Genomic DNA, 24403 nt, shown 5'->3' on the forward strand with positions numbered 1-24403 from the left:
AGTGAGGGGCAAAGAGAGTGGGGAAACAAGGGGGAAAGTGACTTTGCAGCCAGGGAATGGGAAAAGCTGCAGTTCCCCCCAGTGCCCCAGGCAATGTGGAAAGCAGCAACAAAAACCAGGGGGTCCAGGGCTGTGTTGAGCTGGAAAATGATGTTCCTAACACAAACAGTCAGGTACTTCTTGCCTCTGAGGGCAGCACAGCTTCAACCCCTGGCTCTGTACAGACCAGTTACCCCAGTGATGTTTCACCTTGTGAACACAGGTCTCCCCAGGCAGGATGTGCATTGTCACTCCCATCCTGGGTACCACCCATCCCACCCCTCATCAGCCCCTCCTTTCTCTCCATCCATCCATCCATCCATCCATCCATCCATCCATCCATCCCCTTTTTCTCCATCCATCCCACCCCTTATCACCTCCTTCCCTCCTCTCCATCCATCCCACCCCTCATCACTCCCTGCCTCCCTTTCCTCCATCCATCCCTCCACTCATCCTTTATCACCCCATCTCCCTCCCAACCACCTGCAGCCAGAGTCAAGCTGGAGAAGGAGAAAACCCCACCCCTTCATCCCACTTGCTATGGGATTAAAGCATTACAGAAGCACCCAGTACAGGACCCTGGGTGAGGAAAAGAGGTTCATTCACTGTAAGTGTTAGTTGATTTGATAACCTGCCCAGTCACTTACTTCCAGTTGGAAAAGGCCGTGGTAGCTTTGGGGACTCTACACTCGTGTTGCTGGGCTGGACTGAGCCCCAGATCTCAGGCTGATCCAGGGCAGCTGAAAAGTCAGAAGAAAGGAAGGAATATTCAGACAAGGGCACAGGCAAAGCTCTTTTCTTCCAAATGCCAGGACACCCAGATGAGATGTGCTCACCTGAGGCTCAGAAAGAGAGGAAATGAACTAGAGAAACCTCTCATTAATTAAAGACAGGGCTTGTGGGGTTGTTTTTTCCTGTAATATTAATTACAAGCCCATCTGAAGCTTGATGAGCTTGTTGAGGGGGAGACTCTGCCCCTCTGCTCTTGTGAGACCACCCTGCCATGGTACTCTGCAACCTGGCAGTGTCTGAGGATGGGTTGGGATGGAGCTTTGGGCACCCTGGGCTGGGAGGTGGGGTGGGAGAGTCTCTGCCCATGGCAGAGGGGCACTGTGGGTGTCTGAGGTCCCTTCCAGGCTGGGGTTGGGTGATTTTCAAACAGGTCATGCAATTAGTTTGCTGCTCATGCTGCTTGGCAAACAAACAAACAAACAAACAAAGCCATTTACGTATTTGGAGGGTTATTAAGTGAAACATCACATTAATTGCAGAAATTACTGGAATTTTAGGATGCACAAAGGAAAAACAGGCATTAAAATGGAGAGATCATCATATCTATGTGTGTGTGTAGATATAATCCAGTTATACTCACACAGACTGGGGGGGAACCTTCCCCCTGGATCTCATTTAAGCTCCTTGCACTATTTTTATTTTCTTTTGATATTTGTGGAGAGTTTTGATTCAAAGAACCATCCCAAGTCATGATGACAAGGCCTAACGAGGCTACAAGTGGCAGCAGCCAAGTTGTCTCTGGGAAGAATCCACTCCCATCCATGGGTGAGTGGGGTTTTATTTGGGGGGGGAACCAAGCCTTGTAGGATCCCTGTGCTTTGGGAAAGCTTTTAAAAGAGAAAGAGATAGCCAAAAAGCCTGGAGGGGGGTGGAAGTGTCCCTGTGTGCCTGTCTGGGGGGAGTGGTGAGGTTACTGTCATCATCCTCTCAGGCACAGGGAGCTCAGGTTTAGCAGAGCCTGGTGAGCAGGGGAAACAGGGATTCATGTGAGAGTCAATATTTTTAACACTCATTAGCTGTGCTCCCATGGGATCTGTCTCACAGCCACATAATTAACTCATCAGCTTAAGGAGCGAGCCTTTAATAACCCCGGCCCCACTCCGCCTGCAACGCAGCTACCCACCCCTTTGTCTTCTGCTTTAATTCATTAGCAGTTCTAATTTGGTGTGTGTCCCCCCCCCACCCCCACATGACCCACATCCCCCAACCCACCATCCAGCTTCTGCTCCTCAAACGCCGACTCCAGCGGGGGCCCGAAGAGCGGTGCCAGCGCGGCGGGGTCCTCCACGGCTCTCTTGCTGCAGGGAGACACCAGCACAGAGCAACTGTGAGGCTTGTACCCACTCAGGAGTCAACAGCACCGTGGGTTTGGGGAGGTTTTTGTGTGTTTTAGGCAAAAGGGGCAGCTGCCTGACCACAGGGGTTCAGGAGGAGAGCGGTAGCTGCTGGGGATGGCTTTGGGGTTAGAGCTACTGCATGGAAAAGGGATGATAGAAGAGCTGAGGTTCAGCCCACACTTGGGTCCAGCCCAGGGCACACTCCTCAGGAGGTTTTGGCTTTGCTCCATATAAACCAGTCTCTGTTGGTGCTCCTCAACCAGTATGTGCCCACTTGCCAGCTCTCCCACCCAGCTCCCAGCAGCTGATGTCCTCACTGCTTTGGTGGGGGGTACAGATGCCATCCCATCCCTCAGGGACCAGGGTCCTGCCACCACCCAGCCCCTGGGCTCTGCATGGTTCTGCTGGGCTGGGCTGCGGGGAGGGAGGATCCCAGACCCCTCAACCTCATCTACTCCCACAGCACCTGAGCAAAGAGCCAGCAGACCCAACACCCACCACGCTCCACATCATGGAGCATTTCCTCAGCTCACTCAAAGCCCAGGGCCTGGCTGGCCCATGAGCCAAGATGCTCTAACAGTGATGTCTGTGCAGCAGCACCTTGGAGGAGCCAAACCAGGACAGCTCAGGGAGTGTGTTGCACAGGGATCTTGGCTGTGCTCACCTGGGTCTGCCCTACCCATGACAAAAAGGATCAGACTCTGGAGGTGTTTCCTGCTGAGCAATGGTCTAAGTGTGTGGTCACCCCTCCAAGTGTTTACAAGCCACAGCAGGGTGATGTGCCCCAACGAGCTGTGCTGGGAGTGACACCAACAGCCCCTGTACTGACCTGGCTGGGTCGGGTGTCGGCGTGGAGCGACGGGGCCGGGCGATTTCCTCACCTGCAGCACAGGGTCAGAGTCATTCCCCTGCCTGTGTCACCTGTCTCCCCCACCCCATCACCCCCTGGGGCCCCATATCTACAGGGGGGCTCACACAGCACCCATCCTGTCCCCACTACAGAGATCCCAGCAGGAAAAGCTCCATTTCATCCGCTCAGAGCACTTCTGTGGAGCATCACCCATTTCCACAGGGTACCCCAGGGATGCCCCACACACTTTCTTTAATGAATATATTTGGGTGACATCGCTCCTGCCAGGGCCACTTTAAAGCCAGCCACACCTCCCCTTTAGGTTTTGGGGCTTGGGTTTTATTCCACTCCCCAAAATACACCCCCCACCCCACCATAACCACCAGCAGAAAATACTTACTGGATAAATTCCTTTTAATCGTCCCCTGGAATTAGAAACACAGGAGGTCAGAGGGACACAGAGAGACATGGGTGTGTGGCTGCTGTCACCCTTGGAGGGACACAGCAGCAGCCTGGCAGACACAGCAGGGAAGGCTGAAATACCCTCTGCTCCCCACAAACAGGGAGAACCACCCCATGGAGAGGGTTTTGAACCATGTGAATCCATCACCCAGCAGTGTTGCTTTCACAAGCATCCTCACTGCCAGCTTATGGGGTGTCACTGACACCCTCACCCCATCAGATGCATCAGAACCCCCCCTCCAAACCCTCACGTGTCATAGCCTGTGTTATTTGGCTTAAAGCATCTAAACCTTCCCTCCCACCATGCAACACAGGTACCTGGGCATGGCAAAAGCCACCCCCCCCCCACCCCCCCCCCAGACTGTAGGAGCTGCATGGCAAAGGGATGGGCGCTGGGGGTCCCAAGGGGGCTGCAGGTCCATCCACACAGGATGCCGATCAGCACTGGGGATCCCAAGGGGGCTGCAGGGATGCAGGTCCATCCACACAGGATGCCCATCAGCACTGGGGATCCCAGGGGAGCTGCAGGGATGCAGGTCCATCCACACAGGATGCCCAGCAGCACTGGGGATCCCAGGGGAGCTGCAGGGATGCAGGTCCATCCACACAGGATGCCCAGCAGCACTGGGGATCCCAGGGGAGCTGCAGGGATGCAGGTCCATCCACACAGGATGCCCAGCAGCACTGGGGATCCCAGGGATGCTGCAGGGATGCAGCAGGGATGCAGGTCCATCCACACAGGATGCCCATCAGCACTGGGGGTCCCAAGGGGGCTGCAGGGCTGCAGGTCCATCTACACAGGATGCCCATCAGCACTGGGGATCCCAGGGGGCTGCAGGGATGCAGGTCCATCCACACAGGATGCCCATCAGCACTGGGGGTCCCAGGGGGCTGCAGGGATGCAGGTCCATCCACACAGGATGCCCATCAACACTGGGGCCCCAAGGGGGCTGCAGGGGTGCAGGTCCATCCACACAGGATGCCCATCAGCACTGGGGATCCCAGGGATGCTGCAGGTCCATCCACACAGGATGCCCATCAGCACTGGGGATCCCAGGGATGCTGCAGGTCCATCCACACAGGATGCCCATCAGCACTGGGGGTCCCAAGGGGGCTGCAGGGCTGCAGGTCCATCCACACAGGATGCCCATGAGTACTGGGGGTCCCAAGGGGGCTGCAGGTCCATCCTCACAGGATGCCCATCAGCACTGGGGATCCCAGGGATGCTGCAGGGATGCAGGTCCATCCACACAGGATGCCCACCATCAGGGAGCCTTCTGCACCAGACAGTGGGGACAAGGCCCCACCAACAACCAGGGTCACACAGCAGGGTGGCCAACGGCACCAGCACCCCGCTCCCCTTCCCCTGTGCTCATCATGTAACCCCAGCACAGAGCCAGGCCCCCCCCAGCACCCCATCCCCAGAGCAGCGGGTGCTTACCGGGCTGCGCCGCTGCGGTCAGCGAGAAGGAAGAGAGAAGAGACACCTGGTCAGAGAGCGACAGGTCAGCGCCCCAAGTCCCCCAAAGCCCATCACACCCCTCCACAACACCAGCTGGGTTTCCTTCTCCATGGCACAACACCATGGGGAGAGCAGCATCCAGAGACACCCCAAACCCCATGAAACGGGCGAATCTCCTCTTTTCAGGCTCCCATCACCATCACACACAGAGGCCACCAAGCCCTGCTGGGTCTGTCTGCTTTTCCATACCTTCAAGATGCTCAACAATGGATGTAAAAACAAGAGACCTTGTCCAAAACCACCAGCTTCTTCACCCAAACTAAACCCCCAGAAGTTCAAAGTAAAGCCAACCCAGCTCTCAAAACACTCAAGGTGAAATCACAGGAGAAAATAAGCAAATAAGCACCATGCCTTCTGGAATGGGAGGGGGTGTCATTCACCTCTTACATCTCAGCTCTGGAAACATGCACAGCAGAGGGACAGAGAACACAAGACTATGCTAAAAAAATCATAAGGGAGAAAAGAAACTGTATTTCTTACCGGACTTTTCCTCTAAAAGAATGCAGAGAGGAGAAAAAAAAAGAAGGAAAATGAGGATATATTTTCTACAGAGGGATAACACAGAAGCAAAGGGTTTGTTTGCATCAGGACCAGAAGCATCAGGTGTTTAGTTGGGAAGTGTACAGAGGAGCCACGCATCCAGCCAGGCTGTCAGACAGAAGGTTGGAGTGGGAGCACCCAAGTGGGAATCAAATCTGCCCCTGAGATGTGGAATGGGAAGGGCTGGTCATTAGCAGCCCCAGTAGCTAATTGCAAAGGCCATTTCCAAAGCACTGCCTTACCCTTTGGTGCTTAAGCTTATTGGTGGCACCCAGTGAGTGGGTATTTTTTGGCTGCAAGGCTCTGGGGCTGAGCATCCCATGGGAGGAACAGGGATGGGGTGGGAGGTCTGGAGGTGTGTGGCATGGGCAGGGTGTGCCACTGTTTCCAGCTCTCTTCTCAAGAAAGGGAGCTGAGCTATCAGGCTTCAGCAAAAGGATGCAGCTGGCACCAGTGCATGATGGCATCTCCAGACCCCTCCAGACCCAGGGAGGGCCCAAGCTGCCAGCAGTGGGGACAGAGAATCCCCCAGAGCGAAGCACTGAGCATCCCAACCCCACACCCTGAGGGCAGGACACAGACCACACTGTGCTGGCACACACAGCCCTGCACACAGGGGCTGAATCCTTCCTAACCCACCCCAAAACTGCCCCCACCCTGGCCTCAGCAGCAGAAACACCACAGAGCAGAGGAGACAGGCTCCTCCCTGCCAAAAAAGCACCTTTAGAGTATTTCACCAGAACAAAAACCACTCAGGGACCTTTGGCCTGCTGGGATAATTTAACTGATATTTAGTTATTGCCAGGGGATTCAGATTTATTTCCCACCCCCCCCTAAAATCTCTGAATCCCCTACACCACAGGCTGCAGTACGGAAACAATGAGTAGCTACTCCTTGTCTCCTCAAGCCACAGCCACCAGCCTCGGGCTGGGAGAGGGTCCTGTGGTGCCTGGAGCAGCAAACCCCCATGGCAGGGCCATGCTGCCAGCAAGGGATGCAGGAAATAAACGCTGTGAGGGAAGGAGAACGTGCCAAACAGACACTTGGCCCTTGAAATCAGTTCTTGGTGCTTTCCCCACCCTGTTTTTGAGGTGTTGTGCTGCTTCCTCCCTCTCCTCCCAGAATAACACTGTCTCTTACGTCACCTACATGCATGTGTGTGCCCTGACCTGCTGGGGCCAATGCTTTGCAAGCCCCAGATTAGCTTGGTTTGTGATTGCAATTGTATTTTCCCCTCATCTTGTGATCAAAACATCCACCTATTTGGCAAATAACCCCCTTCCCACACTCCTCCTCCTCCCTTCTTCTTTGCTGAATTGTGGTGCAGTTTACCCTTGTCAGGGGATTTTGGCCTTTGGGTCCCCCCCAAACACCCTTTTTTTGTCACTGTTGTGCTTCCCAAAGCAGCCAACTGCAGTTTTTAACCCTCAAACCCCAACAGCCAAAACCTCCCTGGCCAGAGGGGAGAAGTTCCTATTGCTACAAGGGATGGAGTATAGGGGGAGCAGAGCCATGCCAGGGGGACTCTGGGGACAGTCCCTCATCCCAGCAGGTTCCATTAACAGCAGCAATGCTGCTTTGGCTTGGAAAGGAGAAATAAAACCACAGAAACTTCATTTCTCCTTCTCTTTGAGTCTGAGATTCATTCACACTTCAGACACGGGCTAATTTTAGACTGAACACTTCATCTGGGAAGACACTACAAGCCCACGCTGCAGCCCACTGAAAGGCAAGAATCAAACCTTGCCATGGCTGAACAGATTGGGGTGAGGCTACACAAGTCTTGAGAAGCCTTAGGAAAACTAGAGGGTGATGGGATTTATACTGGGAGGGACAGCCATTCTTTCCAGCACACTCAGATTGACCCCTGGGGTATGAAATGTCCCTTTAACATCCCATACCAGCGGTGTGGAAACCCTACAGGTGCTTTCCCTGTCCCAGGAATCAGGGCAAGACCCACCTGAATGATGACCTCAAAGGAGGAAAAAGGGGAAAGCAAGGGAATGGTGCATTCTGATCTCAGTTGCCCCGTTTTAGGAGCAGGAAAGGGAGTTTTTAAAGACATTTGGAACTGGAACCATCACTGTAATACACCTGAGACCACCTTGCAGTCACATTCTTGTCTCTACATGGAAGAATCATAGAATCCCAGCCTGGTCTGGGTTGGAAGGGACCCCAAGGGTCACAGAGCTCCAACCCCCTGCCACAGGCAGGGACACCAATCTCCAGGCCTGGAGCTACACAAGGTTGCCCAGGGCCCCAGCCAACCTGGCCTTGAAACCCTCTAAACAAGGACACAAACAGAACCATTGGCACCTAAAGAAGAGCCCCCCACTTGCCTGGGTGAGCCCCATGGAGCATCACAGCTTCTGAATCAGGGGGAGAGGTGGAAAGACCAAGGACTCACCACGGGGGATGGGGAAAGGGCGATGTTGCCTATGGATGCCTTCAGCTCGTCCACCGTCGCCGCGCTCTTCAGGATGTCCTTCGCCTGCAGAGGCTTGATCTTGATGTTGAACTTCTTGTGTGCCTCCTCCTCCTCTTCGGACTCACTCGAGGAGTAGAAGTGCTTTCCTTTGGTAGGTAGAGCACAGTTAAAGAAGGTTTGTAGGATCATGGGGTCTGTAAGGTTGGGGAAACCCTCTGAGATCATCAGGTCCAAGGATCTGTCCAACGCCAAATAACCCATGTCATGGAGGGACACAGCTCCACACACTTTGAACCCCTCCAGGGATGGTGACCCCAGCACATCTCTGGGCAGCCTAGTCCAACACCTGACCACTCTTTCCTGACTTCTTTCCAGGAAGAAGTGTTTCCTAATCTAAACCTCTGCAACATAATTTGAGGTCCTTTCCTCTTGTCTTATCACTTGTTCCTTCAAAGAAGGGACCAACCTCCCTACCACCTCCTTCCATCAGGTCTCCCCTCAGCCTCCTCCAGGCTCAACCCCCTGCAGGTCCCTCAGGCACTCCCATCACCCTGTGCTCCAGCCCCTTCCCCACCCCACTGCCCTTCTCTGGACCCACTCCAGCCCCTCAGCATCCTTCTTATAGTGAGGACCCCAAACCTGAGCACACCAGTGCCAGGTTCGGGGGATGGTCCCTGCCCTGGTCCTGCTGGCCACACAGTTGCTGCCACCAGCCAGGATGCTGTCGGCCACCCAGGCTCACTGCCAGCTCACATCCAGCCAGCAGCTCTCCAGCCACACTACACTCCAGAGAAGTGGGGGAGGCCCCATCCCTGGAGACACTCCAGGCCAGGCTTCATGGGGCTCTGAGTGACCTGATCAGTGGAGATGTCCCTGCTCACTGCCATGTAATTGTTTGCACCCTCAAGCAGCATCCTCCACGATGTAACACCACCCAGCCAGCACCCATGCACAGCCCCACGGGTGCATCCCCACCACAGATGGGGTGGGATATGGGGTTCTCCATGGGCATCTCACTCCTCATTTCCCAGCACAGGCCCAAAAGGGAATTAAAACCACCTTCTGCTCCACCACCTCAGGTAATTCCCTCTGGGAGCCAGTTTTGGCTGTGGAGTGACAGCTCAAAAGGAGAAATAAAAGGGAGAAAATAACTAAGAACAATTAATAAGTTGGCCAGCAGCCTGGCTGTGAACCCCAGCTCATCTTACAGCCTGTAAGCCGAGAGGCAAAGCCAACAATAAAGGATATATCCTGGTTCCTCAGGTCGGATGCTGTACCCCTCCTCATCCAGCTCAGGTGAGTTCTGAAAGGAAAGATGAACAGGAAATTAGGGATGCTGATTCCATCAGCTGACACTAACCCTGCAGCCAGTGCCCTGCCAAGCAAGCAGCATTCAGTGGGGCCGAGCCCCCAACCCCGCTGCAGGTGGGTTTCTGCTGGTGCTGGGTTTTCATGGGCAAGATTCTGCAGTGTTCAGGTTTCCCAGTGAGTCCAGTTTGGGCTTTTTGCAGTGCTTGGTTGCCAGCCAGGCTTGTCCCTGGCTCACAGCAACGCTGCAGGTGTGAGCGGAGCTCTGCTTACCTGTGGGACCCTGGGCACGGGCACCCGCTGCTTTCTGGGCTGGTTTATGCTGTTTCCCTAACATGCAGATACAGAATATGTATCTGGATGCAGCTGACACCTGGACATCACCCAAAGCAGCAGCCTGGGCACCCCACAGGAGCTGTGTGGGTGCTGTGGGCAGGGGATGCTCCTCAGGACACTCACGTATCTGTCCCAGTCGATCTCCGCGTAGAATCCGTTTGGGGCTCCATTTGTTTTCTTCTGCAACACATTGGAAACACAGGTTGGAGGGTTTGAATCAGGGAAACGAGGGGAGCACAGCACACCTCCCACCCCCACATCACTGTGGTGGGGATGGTGCTGGGCAGCTGCCCGTGTGGGCACCAAGGGGCTGCTCTGCGCATCCGTGGGGGGGACACAGGGCAGCATCTCCCATTTCTGGCAGCTCTTCTGCACCAGAGAGCTAAAACACTCCTTTTTTTAACTGAACATATAACATTTATTACAGAAGAGAGAAGAACTGGCTGTTTTCTACGTGCCAGGGTGCACAGCCCATGGGGAGATCCCAATGAGCACAGGTAGCACCTCAGTTCATCATCAGGAGATGATAAACACTTTTCCCTAGAACATGCTGAAAGGAGGATTTGGTTTTGTTATCCAGCAGCTGAACCCCTCCACCCCCCCCCCCCCCCAAACACACTGGGCATCATTGCTTCTCTGTGTGGGGAAGCTGGGTTGCAGCAGAGAGAGATGTCTGGGTGGGGATGGGGTGTTAGAGCCTGTCACAACACACCACCAACACACACACACAGAGGTTGTTGCTGCTTTGGGCAGAGGAGGGTCTGGTTCGGAAGGTGGATTTGGGCATCCCTCACCTACAGGACCCTTTGCTGGTCTGCTCCAGGCACCTGGGGAATGGTAGCCAGTGAGGCCAGCTTGGGGACCAAAGTCAGGCTGAGTTCTCAATTTTAGGCACCTGAATTAGACCATCAAGTTCCCTTCAGCTGCCAGCACCCTCTGCCCACCCCCAAATCTCCCCAGCACCCCTGCCAAGAGCCTAACGCACCATCCCAGGGCAGCAGCAGGGGGGCTGGACCAGGCCACCAGCACCCTCCCCATTTCACCCCACACTCCTCACACTGCTACTCAAGAGCAGCAGCACAAGGGTGAAAAATCCAACAGGGGATGCCCCAAAGCAGGACTTCAGCCCCCAAATCTTCTTGGATTTAACCCCATTTCTACCCCACTCACGCTGACCCAGCGCAGCTGAACCTAGACCCTGTTTTCCCCCTAGTCCAGATTTCAAAACAAGGGTTTCTAACAACCCTTTTGTAGCTGTCAAACAAACTCTGGGGTTGTTTTTTTTGTCTCCTTACCGAATTTTTTCTGCCTCCTTCCCACACGCTCTCAGGTTTGCTATTGCAAGGTGGCTCTTTGGGATGAGGGCTGGGCAGCTGGAAGGGACCCAGGTCCGGCAGAAGAAGGGTTAAAGTATTGGGTAGGGTCTTTTTAGGGGGGTTGGTGGGTGTTTTTTTTAAAGAAAGCACACAAAAATGAGTTGCAAGGAGCTAGCAAACACACTGCCTGGTTTGGGAAGGAAAGGAGGGCTCAGCTGTGGCTGCATCAGGAGCAAGCGTGGGCTGTGCTGGGCAGGTAACCGGGCTCTGGTCAGCAGCTGGAGGATGTGCTGGCTCACCTCCTGCCACAAGCATTACAGTGAGAGTGTATTGCAAGAGGAAGAGGTCTACCAAACATCTTCACCCTCCAATCCCCCTCCAAATACACTCAGGAGCTCCATTATACCCCCAGAAAGCTGCATTAGGGCATCCTTCATCTCACAGGAGCGCTGGGAACCCCATCCTGCCCTGCCCTGCCCAGCTCTCCAACAGCCAGGCAGTTGGGAGTAGAGCCTGGCTGGGAGGATGCTTAGTCCAAGGTCCCAGGAACAGCTCCCAGTGAGCAGTGCTGCTCCCTGCCTTTTATTTATTTATTGCTGCTGAGCAGAGCCCTGGTTAAAGTGCAACCTGAGCTGCAGGCTCTTTTTTCCAGTTGCTATTGCTTAGTGCCTTACAAACACTGGGCCAGCCCAAAGCCAAGGATCTTGGGGCAGACATGAGAAATAATAGTAATAATGAATATAATAATAAATATAGTAGTAATAATAACAACAGTGATCTCTCTAAAGGAGCAGTTTACCCCCCTGAGCTTTATATAGCTCTGCAAAATAACACCCCAGCACTACTCTCCCTGCTGAGCCTCCCAAGAGCCTCCTTTCTACTTCAAAGTGGGCTTTTAACACCCAAATTTGCTCAATAAGTGCCAGCCAGCTCAGCTCCAGTCTGCACCCAACATGCTTATCTGGGAACTAGGAATCAAACAGCTGAAGGAGACACAAAAGTCCATCTACTCCCCGAGCTAGTGGGGCCATTTATCTAACACCATAAATAAAAGCAGCAATAAGTCAGAAAACCCTAAAACAACCAAATATCTCCTTATTTTCAGTTTAATATAGAAAATATAAACAGGTCTGGGAAGTTTTCCCTTGACTCATTGTACAGCAAATCTGACCTGAGCCAATTAGGGGGTGCAGAAATGAGGATGTGGGGCTTTAGCAGGACAGAGACACAGACTCAAAGGGGTTGGAAGGGACATCCAGAGCCCATGAGGTCCAACCCCCTGCCAAAGCAGGGTCCCTAGGACAGGTGGGGCTGGAATCTCTCCAGAGAAGGAGAATCCACACCCACTGGACACCCAGTCCCTCTGCCCATGATGCTTCTCAAGCATCACCATATTCTCTTTGTGTTAATTTTGTGAAAAACCTGGGATTTTGTCATTATTCTAAGCAGGTAAGTCCTTAGTGATGCTCATTTTCTATATTAAAGGGAAAGGAAGAGGCAGGTCACAAAATGCCAGTGGTGGGTGGTGGAGGAAGGGGCAGGAGAGGGGAGCAGCACCGGGGTCTGTGCAGTACTTACGATGCCATCCCTGTCCGGCGACCCTCTGCAAAGGACACAAAGAAAGGCAGCGGTGTTAGATCCCAACCCACATCCTCACCCCCACCCCAGCCACCTGCCAAAAGTGTTTTTCTTAAGGAATCCAGAGCAGTGATGGTTTTAATTAGGAAGCTTTGGGCAAACCCAGATTACCTGCAACATGCTCCTCCGTGACACACAGACACACAGAGTGGTCTCAGGACCATGTTACTGGTGAGAAATCTTTAGTTCTCCAGGATTTATAAGTAAATAAAGTGCTCCCAGTGATGATGGCACTCTCCCAGTTCAGAGCTGGGCTGGCTCCTCCCTGTCTCCCACCCCACACCTCTGCATCTTCTGGCAGATGCCAGTAAAAGTTGCATATAGAGTCATCCAGAGATTTTTGGGTTCCCATCTCCCAGGAGCACATCAGCCACTGCTCTTTGGAATGGATTTTGAAAATGGATGAGATCCCTCTGGGATCTGAATCCCCAGCCACTGACAGGGTTGGGACCTGGGTCACAGCAAGCTGTGTGTCAGGCCCTGTGGCTGTATTTCAACACCTCTAAAGATGCTCAGTTACACAGTGGATAGAGAAATGTGTTTGAGAGCGCCATGCTGGCTCCTCCAACTCCTACATGCTCCCAGGTTTTATCCCTTGCCATGGATTTGGCACAATTTTGTCCTGACTCAGGACATCACAGAAACCCCACTGGAGCTGCTGCCCACCCAGCTCTGGTCTAAGGGAGGGTAACACCTCCCAGTGAACCTCACCTGGTACATGTCTTCCTCCCATCACTTCTGTCATGTTTAATCTCTTTGCACAAGCATTTCTGAAGGTTATTTGCAAGTAGCAGAGATCCCTGCTGCTTCCCCAGTAGTTCCCCTACAACTGTCCCTAAATCCCACCCCAAACCGGCTGTGGAGACCCCCAGCCAGCAGAGGGAAGGGGGTGGAGGGTCCTTTGCTGCTGTATCACAGCTCCAGCACATCCCATGTCTCCCCAGAAGCTGGGCAGGAGCTCCAGAGCCCCCACACCAGGGTGCCCACCACCTGGTCCTGGGGGTCCTGTGGCTGGAGGGGACCAGGGGGTCTTGTCTGAACCTGCCACCCCTCACCACTCCCCCCAGCCCCACGCCAGCTGTCAAGCTGGGGATTTGGAGGGCACTGGGAGCTGTTTGGGGTGATGACCACGACGTGACCCCGCAGCACACTAATCACTGCTGCTCACTAATTACAAGTCCATCACCACCACAGACACCCACGGATCTGCTCTCCCCAGGTGCCACCAGCTCCCAGGGCCTCTGGGAAAAGCAGGCTTCCCAGGCAGGCCTGGAAATCACAGCACCCACTCCTGGCTCCACTGGGCTGCCATGGGGAGAAGAGGAGGATGCAAAGCAGGTCCTGTCTTTCCAATAAATTAACAATGAAGTGACACACAGCCAGAGCTGGGGGCTGTCCCACTGCCTGGCTGGTGGATGGACAGCAGGATGACAGCACAGTGCTGTGCAGACACTTTTGGGGATGTGCTTCTCATTCCCCCTATGCTTTTGGGGCTCATTTTGGAGCAGACAAAGCCCCATTGGTGCTGGTGCAGCTGGGTGCACTGCAGCCAGACCTGTGGCCCCTGCCCTGTCCCTTTACACAGGGAACCTCACTGACCACCTGAGATAGAAAATATCTTGGAAAAACAAATCCAAAGAGCACAAAAGAAAGAAAACCCATTGGGTTCCTGCTGTCACAGATGTTAAACACTTCGAGAACAACCCCAGCTCCCCCATTGCTGTTCCCCAGCTCCGGGGTCACACAGGCTCCTTCGCCACACTGCTTTGGGACACCCTAAAGCCACAGTGGTGACAGCCCAGATCCCCCCCCAGGCTGGGCTCAGCACCTCAACAGCAGTTCTGCACCCAGGTGCAGCATCCCCCACCAGATGTGGGGAGAACCCTCCCACCAGATGTTATCCTGGGATGCCAGAGCACCTCTGGATCACAGCCAGAGGAATGTGCCCTCCACCAGCCCCACGCACCCTTGCCATCCCCAGCCCCACAGCCCTTCCCTCCAGCCTCACTGCTGGCCCTAAATTTGCATCTAAAAGGATCTCAGCAGTCAGGCAAATCAGCAGTTTGGGCAGAGATTAATCTGCCCAAACTCCCAGGGGAGTAATTTCCTCCTGATCACCACTAACTGTCACCATAAATCCCCAGCCCGTGGAGAACCAGCTTCAGCATCTCTGCTGCACCACTCAGAAAGCGCCTTACTCACTGGGCACCAGGCATACAAGGGGAAGTAGCTTACACCCAGGTGTTACTACAGGAGTGGAACCCAGGATGACAAGAGGCTGGGATGCACAGACTCTCTGGCACATGGGCATCACCCCCTCCCCGCATCGCTGCGCCTTGACGCGCTTCGCGGCCCCTTGACTCACGTGGAATCAGTATCCTTTTCTTTCTTGCGTATACCAAAGGCCTTCCTTGTACGTTTTTTCAATCCTGAGGACAGAAGGGATATAAATAAGAACACAGTAGTAATGTCATCCTTCAGATAAACCTTCCAGAAGGTTCCTGAGCCCATTGTCATGCTCGTAAACAAGGTGAGAGCACCCAAACCCAAGAAGCCACCAGCAGGACCTTTAGGTAGCACATAGGCTTGCTCATGCCTTTCAGCTGGTCACTTCACACTTGTTGCCTTGGTCCCAGCACTGCATTTCACAGTTCATATTTATAATCTTCCTCTCTTCATTACACACTCCTTTGCTGTGATGTGCATGGGCACTGATGCCAGGTGGGGAACCCCCTTTTTGGTGTTATAACTCCCCCCTAACCAGTTTAAACCATGAGGTTGGTTGTCTTCTGCACCAGTTCTTGATCTGCACAGTGCACAAACCCATTCCTGGTACCACTGATGCAGGGAGCAGGATGCCCAGGTAGCCCTGCCAGCCACAGAGCCCACCAGGGAGGCAGCCACCTCCCCATGGCTTCTGAAAACAGATGGAGGATGGGGGGATTCCACCAGTTTCTCCTGTTTTCCCAGCCTTGGAGCTATCCAGGGGAAGATTTGGGTTGTTTTTTTTTTTTTTTCCCAGCAAGTGCACCATGAAAGGGATATTGAAGCCTTTCAAACCACCACATTTCACTTGGCTGGTTGGGTTTCCATGCAGGTGATGACCTGCTGATGGTGGTGGCCACCCAGCCTGACCACAGAGACCTGGCTGCAGCTGGGTGCTGCCAGACACACTTGTCATGCAACCACTGAGGGTAGTGTGACAGCTATTAATTTAAGTCATGGCATAGTTTAGAGATCCTGATGACCAAAGCAGCCAACAAAAACCACAAACCTTGAGCCTAGAACTATTTCTGGCCTCCTCCTTTTGGAGCTCCAAAGTCTTGCCTTGGTCTAGGAGTTACCTAAACACGTTGGTGCAGTGATCTGCCTAAACAATGATTATTGAAGGTGCAGACAGCACAAACCAGGGGTGCCATGACCAGGACACAACTCAGACAACATGCAGTATACACCAGAAGAACGGAGACATCCTTGTGCTGAAGCCTCTCTAAAAAACCCCAACTGCCCTCAAGTGACATGCCAGGAGAGCCAAATGTCCTGTAGCTCCCCAGAACTCAGGGCTGGACACCCCAGCACGGTTCATTCACAGAATCACAGACTCCTAGGGACTGGAAGGGACCCCCAGAGCCCATGGTGTCCAACCCCCTGCCCAAGCAGGGTCCCTAGGACAGGTCAGGGCTGGAATCTCTCCAGAGAAGGAGACTCCACACCCCCTGGGCAGCCTGTCCCAGGCCTCCCTCACCCTCACTGGGAAGAAGTTCTTCCCCACACTGGGGGGGAACTCCCTGTGCTCCAGCTTGAGCCCATCGCCCCTTGTCCTGTCCCCACAGACACTGAGCAGAGGCTGCCCATGTCCCCCTGTGTCCCACCCTTCAGCTATTGATAAACACTGATCAGATCCCCTCTCAGGCTTCTTCTCTGCAGGCTGAACAGCCCCAGCTCCCTCAGCCTTTCCTCCCAGGGGAGATGCTCCAGGCCCTTCAGCATCTCTGTCCCTCCTCTGGACTCTCTCCAGGAGATCCCTGGCTGTTTGATCCCAGGGAGCCCAGCACTGGACACAACACTCCAGTGGGGCCTGAGCAGGGCAGAGCAGAGGGGGAGGATCCCCTCATTCAGTGGGTGCTTTTGGGAGAGGCTGTGTTCCTTTGGTCTGCCTCCTGTTTTGAATGTGCCCTTCATCCAAAATGATGTTCCACTGCCCCAGGAACACCCCCTGCTCTTCTGGGCATCCACAGACACAGGCAACAAGCACTGTGAACACTGGGCTCCTGCAGCACAATAAAACATGTTGGATTTAAATATTATCCAAATATAAGGGAGTGGTTCAGGCTGCCCCACAGCTGGGGGGTGGTTTGGGCCAGTGCTAGAATGAAACCAGCCAGGGCAGGAGCAGGAGAAGCTCCAGCAGCTCTCCTTGGTGTTGCTCACAGAGCAATTAGGTTGGAGATCTCCCCCAGTGGAACCACAGAGGGACTGCTCCTAAAAACAAATCAAATCACACCCAGCACACTCCCCTCCTCTGCCCAAAGCAAGCCTTGTGTGGTCAGGGACGAAGGAATCACTATGGGATGCCAAAGACCCTCCCCACCCGGTTCCTGAGGGCAGCACAAGCAGCTGGGAGCAGCGCTGGAGCCCACAGGCTCATCCCCAGCCACACATGGCCAGCTTTGTTTCTACTACTCCTTCCCTCCAGCCTTCCTGCCGTTTCTTCAAGGCTGGAGGAAGTTATTAATAACTGGGGAAGACTTTCGTTGCTCTCACCCCCCCAGAATAGCTTCTTCCTCCAAGCTCAAAGCAGAAGAGGGAAGGCTGAGAGCCCCAGAAACGAGCTGTTGTTTGGTCTTATCTGAAGAAGTGCCTGGTTTGGTTAAATTCTGTAAGGAAGCCTTCTGCTCTGTTATATAACAGGCCCACCATCTGCTTAGACAGGCAATGCTTGAGGGGGAAAAGGGATATTTAGGGAAAGAAGGAGGAAAAGTAAAGCCTCTTCTGGAGAGGGTTGAGAGTGGGTCCCCCACCAAACCCCACTGCTGGTGCTGGACCAGGAACCAGCTGCCTGTCCCTTGATGGTCTGTTTGGTGGAGGGAAATGGGGTGATTGTCCAGGATATCTCCTGTTTCCAGGTGGCTGAAGGCCAGAGGAGATCATACCTGTGTTGAGATGGTCAACCCCAGCCTAGAGAGCTGTTAAAACACCCCAGTTTGATGGCAGGTGGAAGGGTGCTGCACACTCTGGTCCTCAAGTCTCATCTCAGTTGGCTTTAGGAGCTGAAGCACCATAAAACCAGCCCTGGCTGGAGTTGTCCTTATCAAAAGGAACAAATATGACAAGAGCTTGTGCACAGAGGGAATGGTACATGGAGACATGAGGGGTTCAGGGGAACCTCACAGGACAAGATGGATGTACAGGTGGAGAAGGTGATGAGGAGTGGGAAAGAAAGCAGAGGAGAGGCAGTGGAGCAGCAGGAAGATGGGCACTGAAGACAAGAAAGCTCATCCATGTGGGATATCCAGCAAGGGATGGCTCAGAGGTGATACCCTCAGAAGCAGCAGCACCAGACATCAAATCCCACTTCTGCCAGTCAACAAGCACTGGATCCCAACTGCTCTCAAGCCAGAAGATGCAGTGATCTGTGCAGCCCTGCAGCAGCAGCTCTAGGTGCCACCAGCACAGACAACCCATGCCTTCAGCTGTCCCCACTCTGCACCCAGCACCTCCAGGGGCAGCTGGGCAGGACATCCAGCTGTTCCTCAGGTCTACAATGCTCAGTTACAGAAATCCCTCCCTACATCCCCAGAGCCTTTTCCCTTCCATCACATCCAAAATGCAAGGGAGGACCCACCTCTGCAGGCTGCCCAGGGGAGTGAAGCTGGAGGAGGGAAGGGGGAGAGGAGAGATTGGGGGGAAGTTCTTTGCAGAGAGAGTGGTGAGGGGCTGGAAGGGGCTGCCCAGAGAGGGGGTGGGTGCCCCATCCCTGGGGGTGTTCCAGGCCAGGTTGGCTGGGGCCCTGGGCAGCCTTGTGTAGCTCCAGGCCTGGAGGTTGGTGTCCCTGCCTGTGGCAGGGGGTTGGAGCTCTGGGACCCTTGGGGTCCCTCCCAACCCAGACCAGGCTGGGATTCTGTGATTTGTGTGGTATGACACACAAGACAACAAGAACACATAAAACCACACCCGTGGCCACAAAACCAGCCTTGTCCACAGAGGCCAGACACAAGGAAGGCCACTGTCCCCTCCAAGCAGCAGCTTCACATGCTGCAATTCACCCTCAAGCCAAAGTGCTTCAAAGGCTCCTACTCAAAGGCTGAGAGTAGCCCCAAGCCAAGGTTGAACCCACTGCTGTGTGCTGGGGATCCCAGTTCAGGCACAAATGGCTCCCAGTCAGGGGCATTATTCACCCTTGACTTTCCCCTGGTACACTGAAGAATTGGCATCTGAGGAGTAGGAATTGGTATTTAACCCTGTGGAGCTCCCAACATCTTATTTGCTGTACTGAAGGCTTAACTAGGAGAAAAGTAACCCTGTTCTCCCAAACCCAGTCCCTTGCCCTCCATCCACAAAGGGTGGGAGCAGCAGCTCCCCCAAATATTGAGGGGGTCCCTGGAGAAAAAGCTACTCACTTGGGAGGATGAGACTTACAAAAGCCTCTCAAACAGGAGAGGGGGCAGGGAGAACTTGTCCTAAATGATCTTTTAGGATGAATAAAATACAGAAACTAGTTCTACTTAGTCTGTGCATTAAGATAAACATTATCTATTGCCATGCCAGAGCCTCAGCACCAAAGTGCCTGTAGGGAAGGGGGTGAGAAATAAGGGGGAATAAAATGATCACTGTTAAATTTGGGGGTTTCCCTTTGCTTTGGTTGTGGAGTGGTTGGGGTTTTTTTGCACATCACTCAGAGCAGGGTTTGAGCAGCCTGTTTCCCTCACTGCACACAAACCTGGGCTCTTTTTTACTGCATTACTTTGGGGTTTGTACCTGGCACTGGTTTGGCTTTTCTAGAGGCATCATTGCCCTCCCACTGCTCAGCAAAACTAAAGGCAAAGCCCAGGCAAAGCTCCTGAATCTTTGAGCTGGATCCAGAGGAAAGATGGTAAACTCGAGTTTAAGAAGTGAGGGGGCAGCCACATCAAACCCCAAGTAAATAACCCCAACAGCAGCATTTGTGGGTCAGCCCAAAGGCTGCCCTGGTTTGACACAGCAGCTGCCTGCACCTACCTGGGCCAAGCTGCTGCCCTGATGACCTATTGACCATGGAAATGGGCACCACTGCAGCAACCAGGGATTCTCCATTGCCCCAGGCTCAGCAGCAGAAGCTCAGGTCCCAGTTACCCTGCTCCTCCAGCCCATGCCATTTATTGTTTTGCCCATTAATATGTAATTAAATCAGCATACCTCTCTGTAGCCTTGCACATGCCTTACCTCAGCCAGCCTCTGCATCCAAGCTCCTTACCAGCCTCTCAGCAGGCTTAACGATGCACCAAGGATCCAAGCCCTCCACATCCTGCCTTGATCCAGTCATTAATATTTTAACCACTTTCATTTACAAGTCTAATTACAGCCTGTACTCTGGAGAAGAGAGCAGCAGCCAGCAGCAGCCAGGCAGTGGTGGCACCCTTCATGCTGGCAGCCCAAGGGGCTTCCTTCTGCTGCGACCTTGGCTCTGCAGAGCATGGCCAAGGGCTACAACAGGAGTCCTCCAGGATGAAAGGTGTTCCAGGGGCAATTAGTGACAAGCCATTGCCTCCAGTGCTACCTGCTTGCTTTCCTACTTCAAAGCCATGCCTCTCTGTCTGCAGCAGAACAAGATTTCAGAGACTCACAGCCTGGTCTGGGTTGGGAGGGACCCCAAGGGTCCCAGAGCTCCAACCCCCTGCCACAGGCAGGGACACCAACCTCCAGGCCTGGAGCTACACAAGGCTGCCCAGGGCCCCAGCCAACCTGGCCTGGAACACCCCCAGGGATGGGGCACCCACCCCCTCTCTGGGCAGCCCCTTCCAGCCCCTCACCACTCTCTCTGCAAAGAACTTCCCCCTGATATCTCCTCTCCCCCTTCCCTCCTCCAGCTTCACTCCAGCCCCCTTGTCCTGCCAGTCTCTGCCCTTTAACAAGCTGATTCCCCTCCTGTTCCTCTGCTCCCTTCAGGGACTGGGAGGCCACAGCTTTCCTCCAGCTTCACTTTTTAACCAGCACCACTCACATTGCTCAAGGTGGTGCCAGTGCCCAGCCCAGACTATGGACTTCACCAGGCTCCTGGTGCTGCAAAGAGCTTTGTGTGGGCTCTGCTGTGGCCACCCTCTAGTTCCCCCTTTATCAAGGGTGTGTATTTCTGCCATTAGCCTCCCATCCTCAGTGCAAAGTGACTTAAATAATGCATGCTGGGTCTTTTTACCCAATGTCTGTCTTCTCAGTCAATAAATCACCCTTCTTACTCCCTTGAGGAAACACCTAAAAACCCCTCTGTTTCAAGTTGACTGTTTCTTCATTCCCCCCCCTCAATCCTCAAGGCTTCCTTTTCCCAGCAGGAAAAAGTTACACTGCTTCATGCTTCCTGACAGCAGAGTCCCCAGCTCTCTGGCCCCAGCAAGCTCTGGGGTTCACAGTTCTCACCCTGCTGGGACCATCCTGCTCAAGCTCTTTGCTCCACCAGCCAAGACATCCCAACCTGCACATCCCAGGGACACCCTCCAGAACCATAAACACGATTAAGAGACTCCTGTCAGTCTGAAAAACTAACAAACAACATTTCCTACAGCTCAGCTCCTCCTGTAGCAGAAGGAAGAACAGATAAACAACCCAGAACTTCGTGCCAGAGGAATCTGTCCTGAGGCCAGAGCAGAGTATTTTGCTTCAAATCAGCCACAACTAGGGCATGTTCACGCTTGGATGAGTCCCTGATGGAGGAGGAAGGTGCCATGGCAGCAGCTCAGGGACCAGGAACAGCCCCCAGGGCTTGAACAGCACCAGGTACAGTAGTTTTTGTCTCAAGTCCCACTGATGGAACCCACCACCCTTCACTCAGGGAAGGTACCACCACTAGACCCTTGGCCTCCCAGCCCCACCGTGATGCACATTTGCCCTGAGCTCAATCCTTGGCTTCAGATGAGAAGGTTTAACCAGAACTGAAGCTTTTTGATGAGAATTTTGATTGATCTCAGACTGGTGGGGGTCCAGAAACCAGCTGCTCCCCAGGGTAAGGGCTAGATAACAGGAGTAACTTGAGCCCATCGCCCCTTGTCCTGTCCCCACAGACACTGAGCAGAGGCTGCCCATGGCCCCTGTGTCCCACCCTTCAGCTATTGATAAACACTGATCAGATCCCCTCTCAGGCTTCTCCTCTGCAGGCTGAACAGTCCCAGCTCCCTCAGCCTTTCCTCACAGGGGAGATGCTCCAGGCCTTTAATCATCTTTGTAGCCCTGGGGCAGCAGGAGATGGGCACCCACAGGAGTTTTGATCAATACAGCAACAAAACCATGTCAGGAGTGGCTGTGTTGGGGCCCAAGCACCTCCCCCAGGGATGGAAACCTGGCAGTGAAGGGGACTGATGCTCCAATAGACAGAGGCAACAAAATCCTGTGGCTGATTCAGGAATACAGTCACACTTTCAATCCTGAGGGTAATTAAGTCTCTGAACAGGTTGCACTGAGCTCCTTCTAAGGAGGTTTTTTTGAATTAACACTCAACATCTTTCTAAAAATACTCATCCTATTCCAGCTAGGAGATGAGAAGATCCTGAAGAAAGCCCTGTGGCCAAGCAGCCACCTCTGCTTCTGAAGACACAGGCACACATATCCTGCCTGTCCTTAAGCACCCATCCCCATGCCAGGCTCTGCTCCATCCCCTGAGCAGCACACACCCATCCCCATGCCAGGCTCTGCTCCATCCCCTGAGCAGCACACACCCATCCCCATGCACTCAGAGGTATTTGGGCTCCCAGGACCTCCACACCATTCCCTTCCCTTTGCAAACAGCCCCAGTGCTCATCACAGCAGAGTCAGGAGGTGGCAGGGCTGGGACTGAGACTCCAGCCCCGAACCACAGCACCAGCATGTGGGAATACACCCTAAGCCATGGAAATGTATTTATATCCCACTTATATGGATGATATTCCATATAAACACAGGTCTGGGCTGTCCCATGGCAAGACCTGGGGCAGACATCAGCAAGGCTGCAGCCAGGAGCCCAAACATTTCCATCTCATCCCATGGATGCTGAGTAGACCAATGCCCAGCTCTCCTCCCACGCAACAGGGCTGCCCAGCTCCAAACAAGCCCCAACCCCAAAAGCAAACCTTGGGGACCAAGGCAGAGGCTAGAGTCTATCCTCCAAATAACAGGCAGCACCATCAGGATGCATCACATCACACAACTCATTTCCTCCTGCCAGGGAACTGAGTGGTTAAGGACCATTTCACATGGGCAGGATGCAAGTGGTCGCTGGTGGGGTCATCGCCAAGCCCGGTGCAGCAGCTGCAGGAACCCCTCACCACCTGCTTTCCCTAGAGATTAGAGGTTGTTTTTTTTTTTTTAATATCAACTTCCAGAGATTCTGGGTGTGCAGCAACCAGGGGAACGTGGGACACAAGTGTCCCCACCAGTGCTGTGGGGAGAGGCGCTCTGGGGACAGTCGTGGCTTTCATTCAGGCCTGGCACAGGCACAAGAACACCAGGTGCATTTCTAAAGGTTGCTGGGCTATTGCAGAAGTTGCCCAGGACAGGCTCTCCCTCCCCAAATGACACTCAGATTGCTATTTTTAAGGGCTTTGGGGTTTTTGGTTCATTGGGGAAGTGAGGTGATGGTGCTGCCACATGTGTGTCCCCCTCACCCCCAGCACCAAGCAGCTGGGAGAAGGGGGCAGTGGGGCCCTTGGTGGGGCAGCTCCCTGCAGGCAGGGTGTCTGGGGGAACCCCCCACATTCTATTCCCCCATGACAGCATTCCTCCCCTCTTCTTCCCCCCCCAGGAAAAGTCATCCCACTGCAAACCTCACAGGATCCCCAGGTTGGAAAAGCCCTTTGAGATAGTCCAACCATCCCTGTCCTGTGCTGCCCCAGCTCCCTGAGCACCTCATCTCCCCTCTGTTAAACACCCCCAGGGCTGGGGACTCAGCCCCCTCCCTGGGCAGCCTGTGCCACAGCCCCACAACTCTGCCAGGGAAGAACTTTGCCCTCCCAGCTGAGCTGATCCTGCCCTGGGGCAGCTTCAGCCCATTGCCCCTTGTCCCATCTCCTGGCCCCTGGCTGCAGAGACCATCGCCCACCTCTCTGCACCCTCCTGGCAGGGCAGGGGAGGTGGGGAGAAGGGCTCCCCTCAGCCTCCTCTTCTCCAGGCTCAACACCCCCAGCTCCCTCAGCTGCTCCTCAGAGGATTTGCCCTCCAGCCCCTTCCCCAGCTGGTTGCCCTCCTTACCTCTCCTCTTGTAACAGCAAAGCCCTGTAAGACCTGCTCCTTGGCCAGCAGCAGGTCCCACCTCCCAGCCCTGCTTTAAAAGGCATCACCCCCCCACACACCTATTCTGACAGTTTTCTATGCAAACCCCACCAGTCTCAGTCACACTGTTTATACAGAACATCAGGACTTATTAAAACCTCCCACAACACCACGAGGCAGCTTTCCATCCACCCCATGACTTCTCAATAAAGGCCACCCTGCCACAGCTGACATCTCCATGATCCCCCCATGGACCCCCCACTCCCAATTTGCCAGGTGGAGAAGAGGAGACTGTGGCTGGCAGGGTTGGTTTGTCACTCTTACAATGCAAGAGCTGCTTCCTTGGGGACAGGGCACTACTCTGGGTGAGCTGGCAGGGGAAGAGCATCACTTGCTCTCAATTTG

At 54.0% G+C, this 24403-nt stretch overlaps 1 protein-coding gene across 1 annotated transcript in view; it reads right to left on the reverse strand.

Moving 5' to 3' along the window:
* SGIP1 (SH3GL interacting endocytic adaptor 1) overlaps positions 1 to 24403 on the reverse strand; it is a gene marked incomplete at both ends in the record, with an annotated part of 60606 nt that overhangs the window by 19625 nt on the left and 16578 nt on the right. Inside the window, 11 exons of the mRNA XM_084265854.1 lie at positions 687 to 779; positions 2044 to 2129; positions 2998 to 3049; positions 3419 to 3443; positions 4922 to 4933; positions 7950 to 8125; positions 9219 to 9273; positions 9738 to 9794; positions 10910 to 10987; positions 12509 to 12533; positions 14934 to 14997. Of these exons, the coding sequence (XP_084121980.1) occupies positions 687 to 779; positions 2044 to 2129; positions 2998 to 3049; positions 3419 to 3443; positions 4922 to 4933; positions 7950 to 8125; positions 9219 to 9273; positions 9738 to 9794; positions 10910 to 10987; positions 12509 to 12533; positions 14934 to 14997 (723 nt within the window). The remainder of the gene's footprint in view (positions 1 to 686; positions 780 to 2043; positions 2130 to 2997; positions 3050 to 3418; positions 3444 to 4921; positions 4934 to 7949; positions 8126 to 9218; positions 9274 to 9737; positions 9795 to 10909; positions 10988 to 12508; positions 12534 to 14933; positions 14998 to 24403) is intronic.

The sequence above is a fragment of the Gallinula chloropus genome (assembly GCF_964237585.1).
Source record: "Gallinula chloropus genome assembly, chromosome: 6".
In the NCBI taxonomy this organism is placed as follows: domain Eukaryota; kingdom Metazoa; phylum Chordata; class Aves; order Gruiformes; family Rallidae; genus Gallinula; species Gallinula chloropus.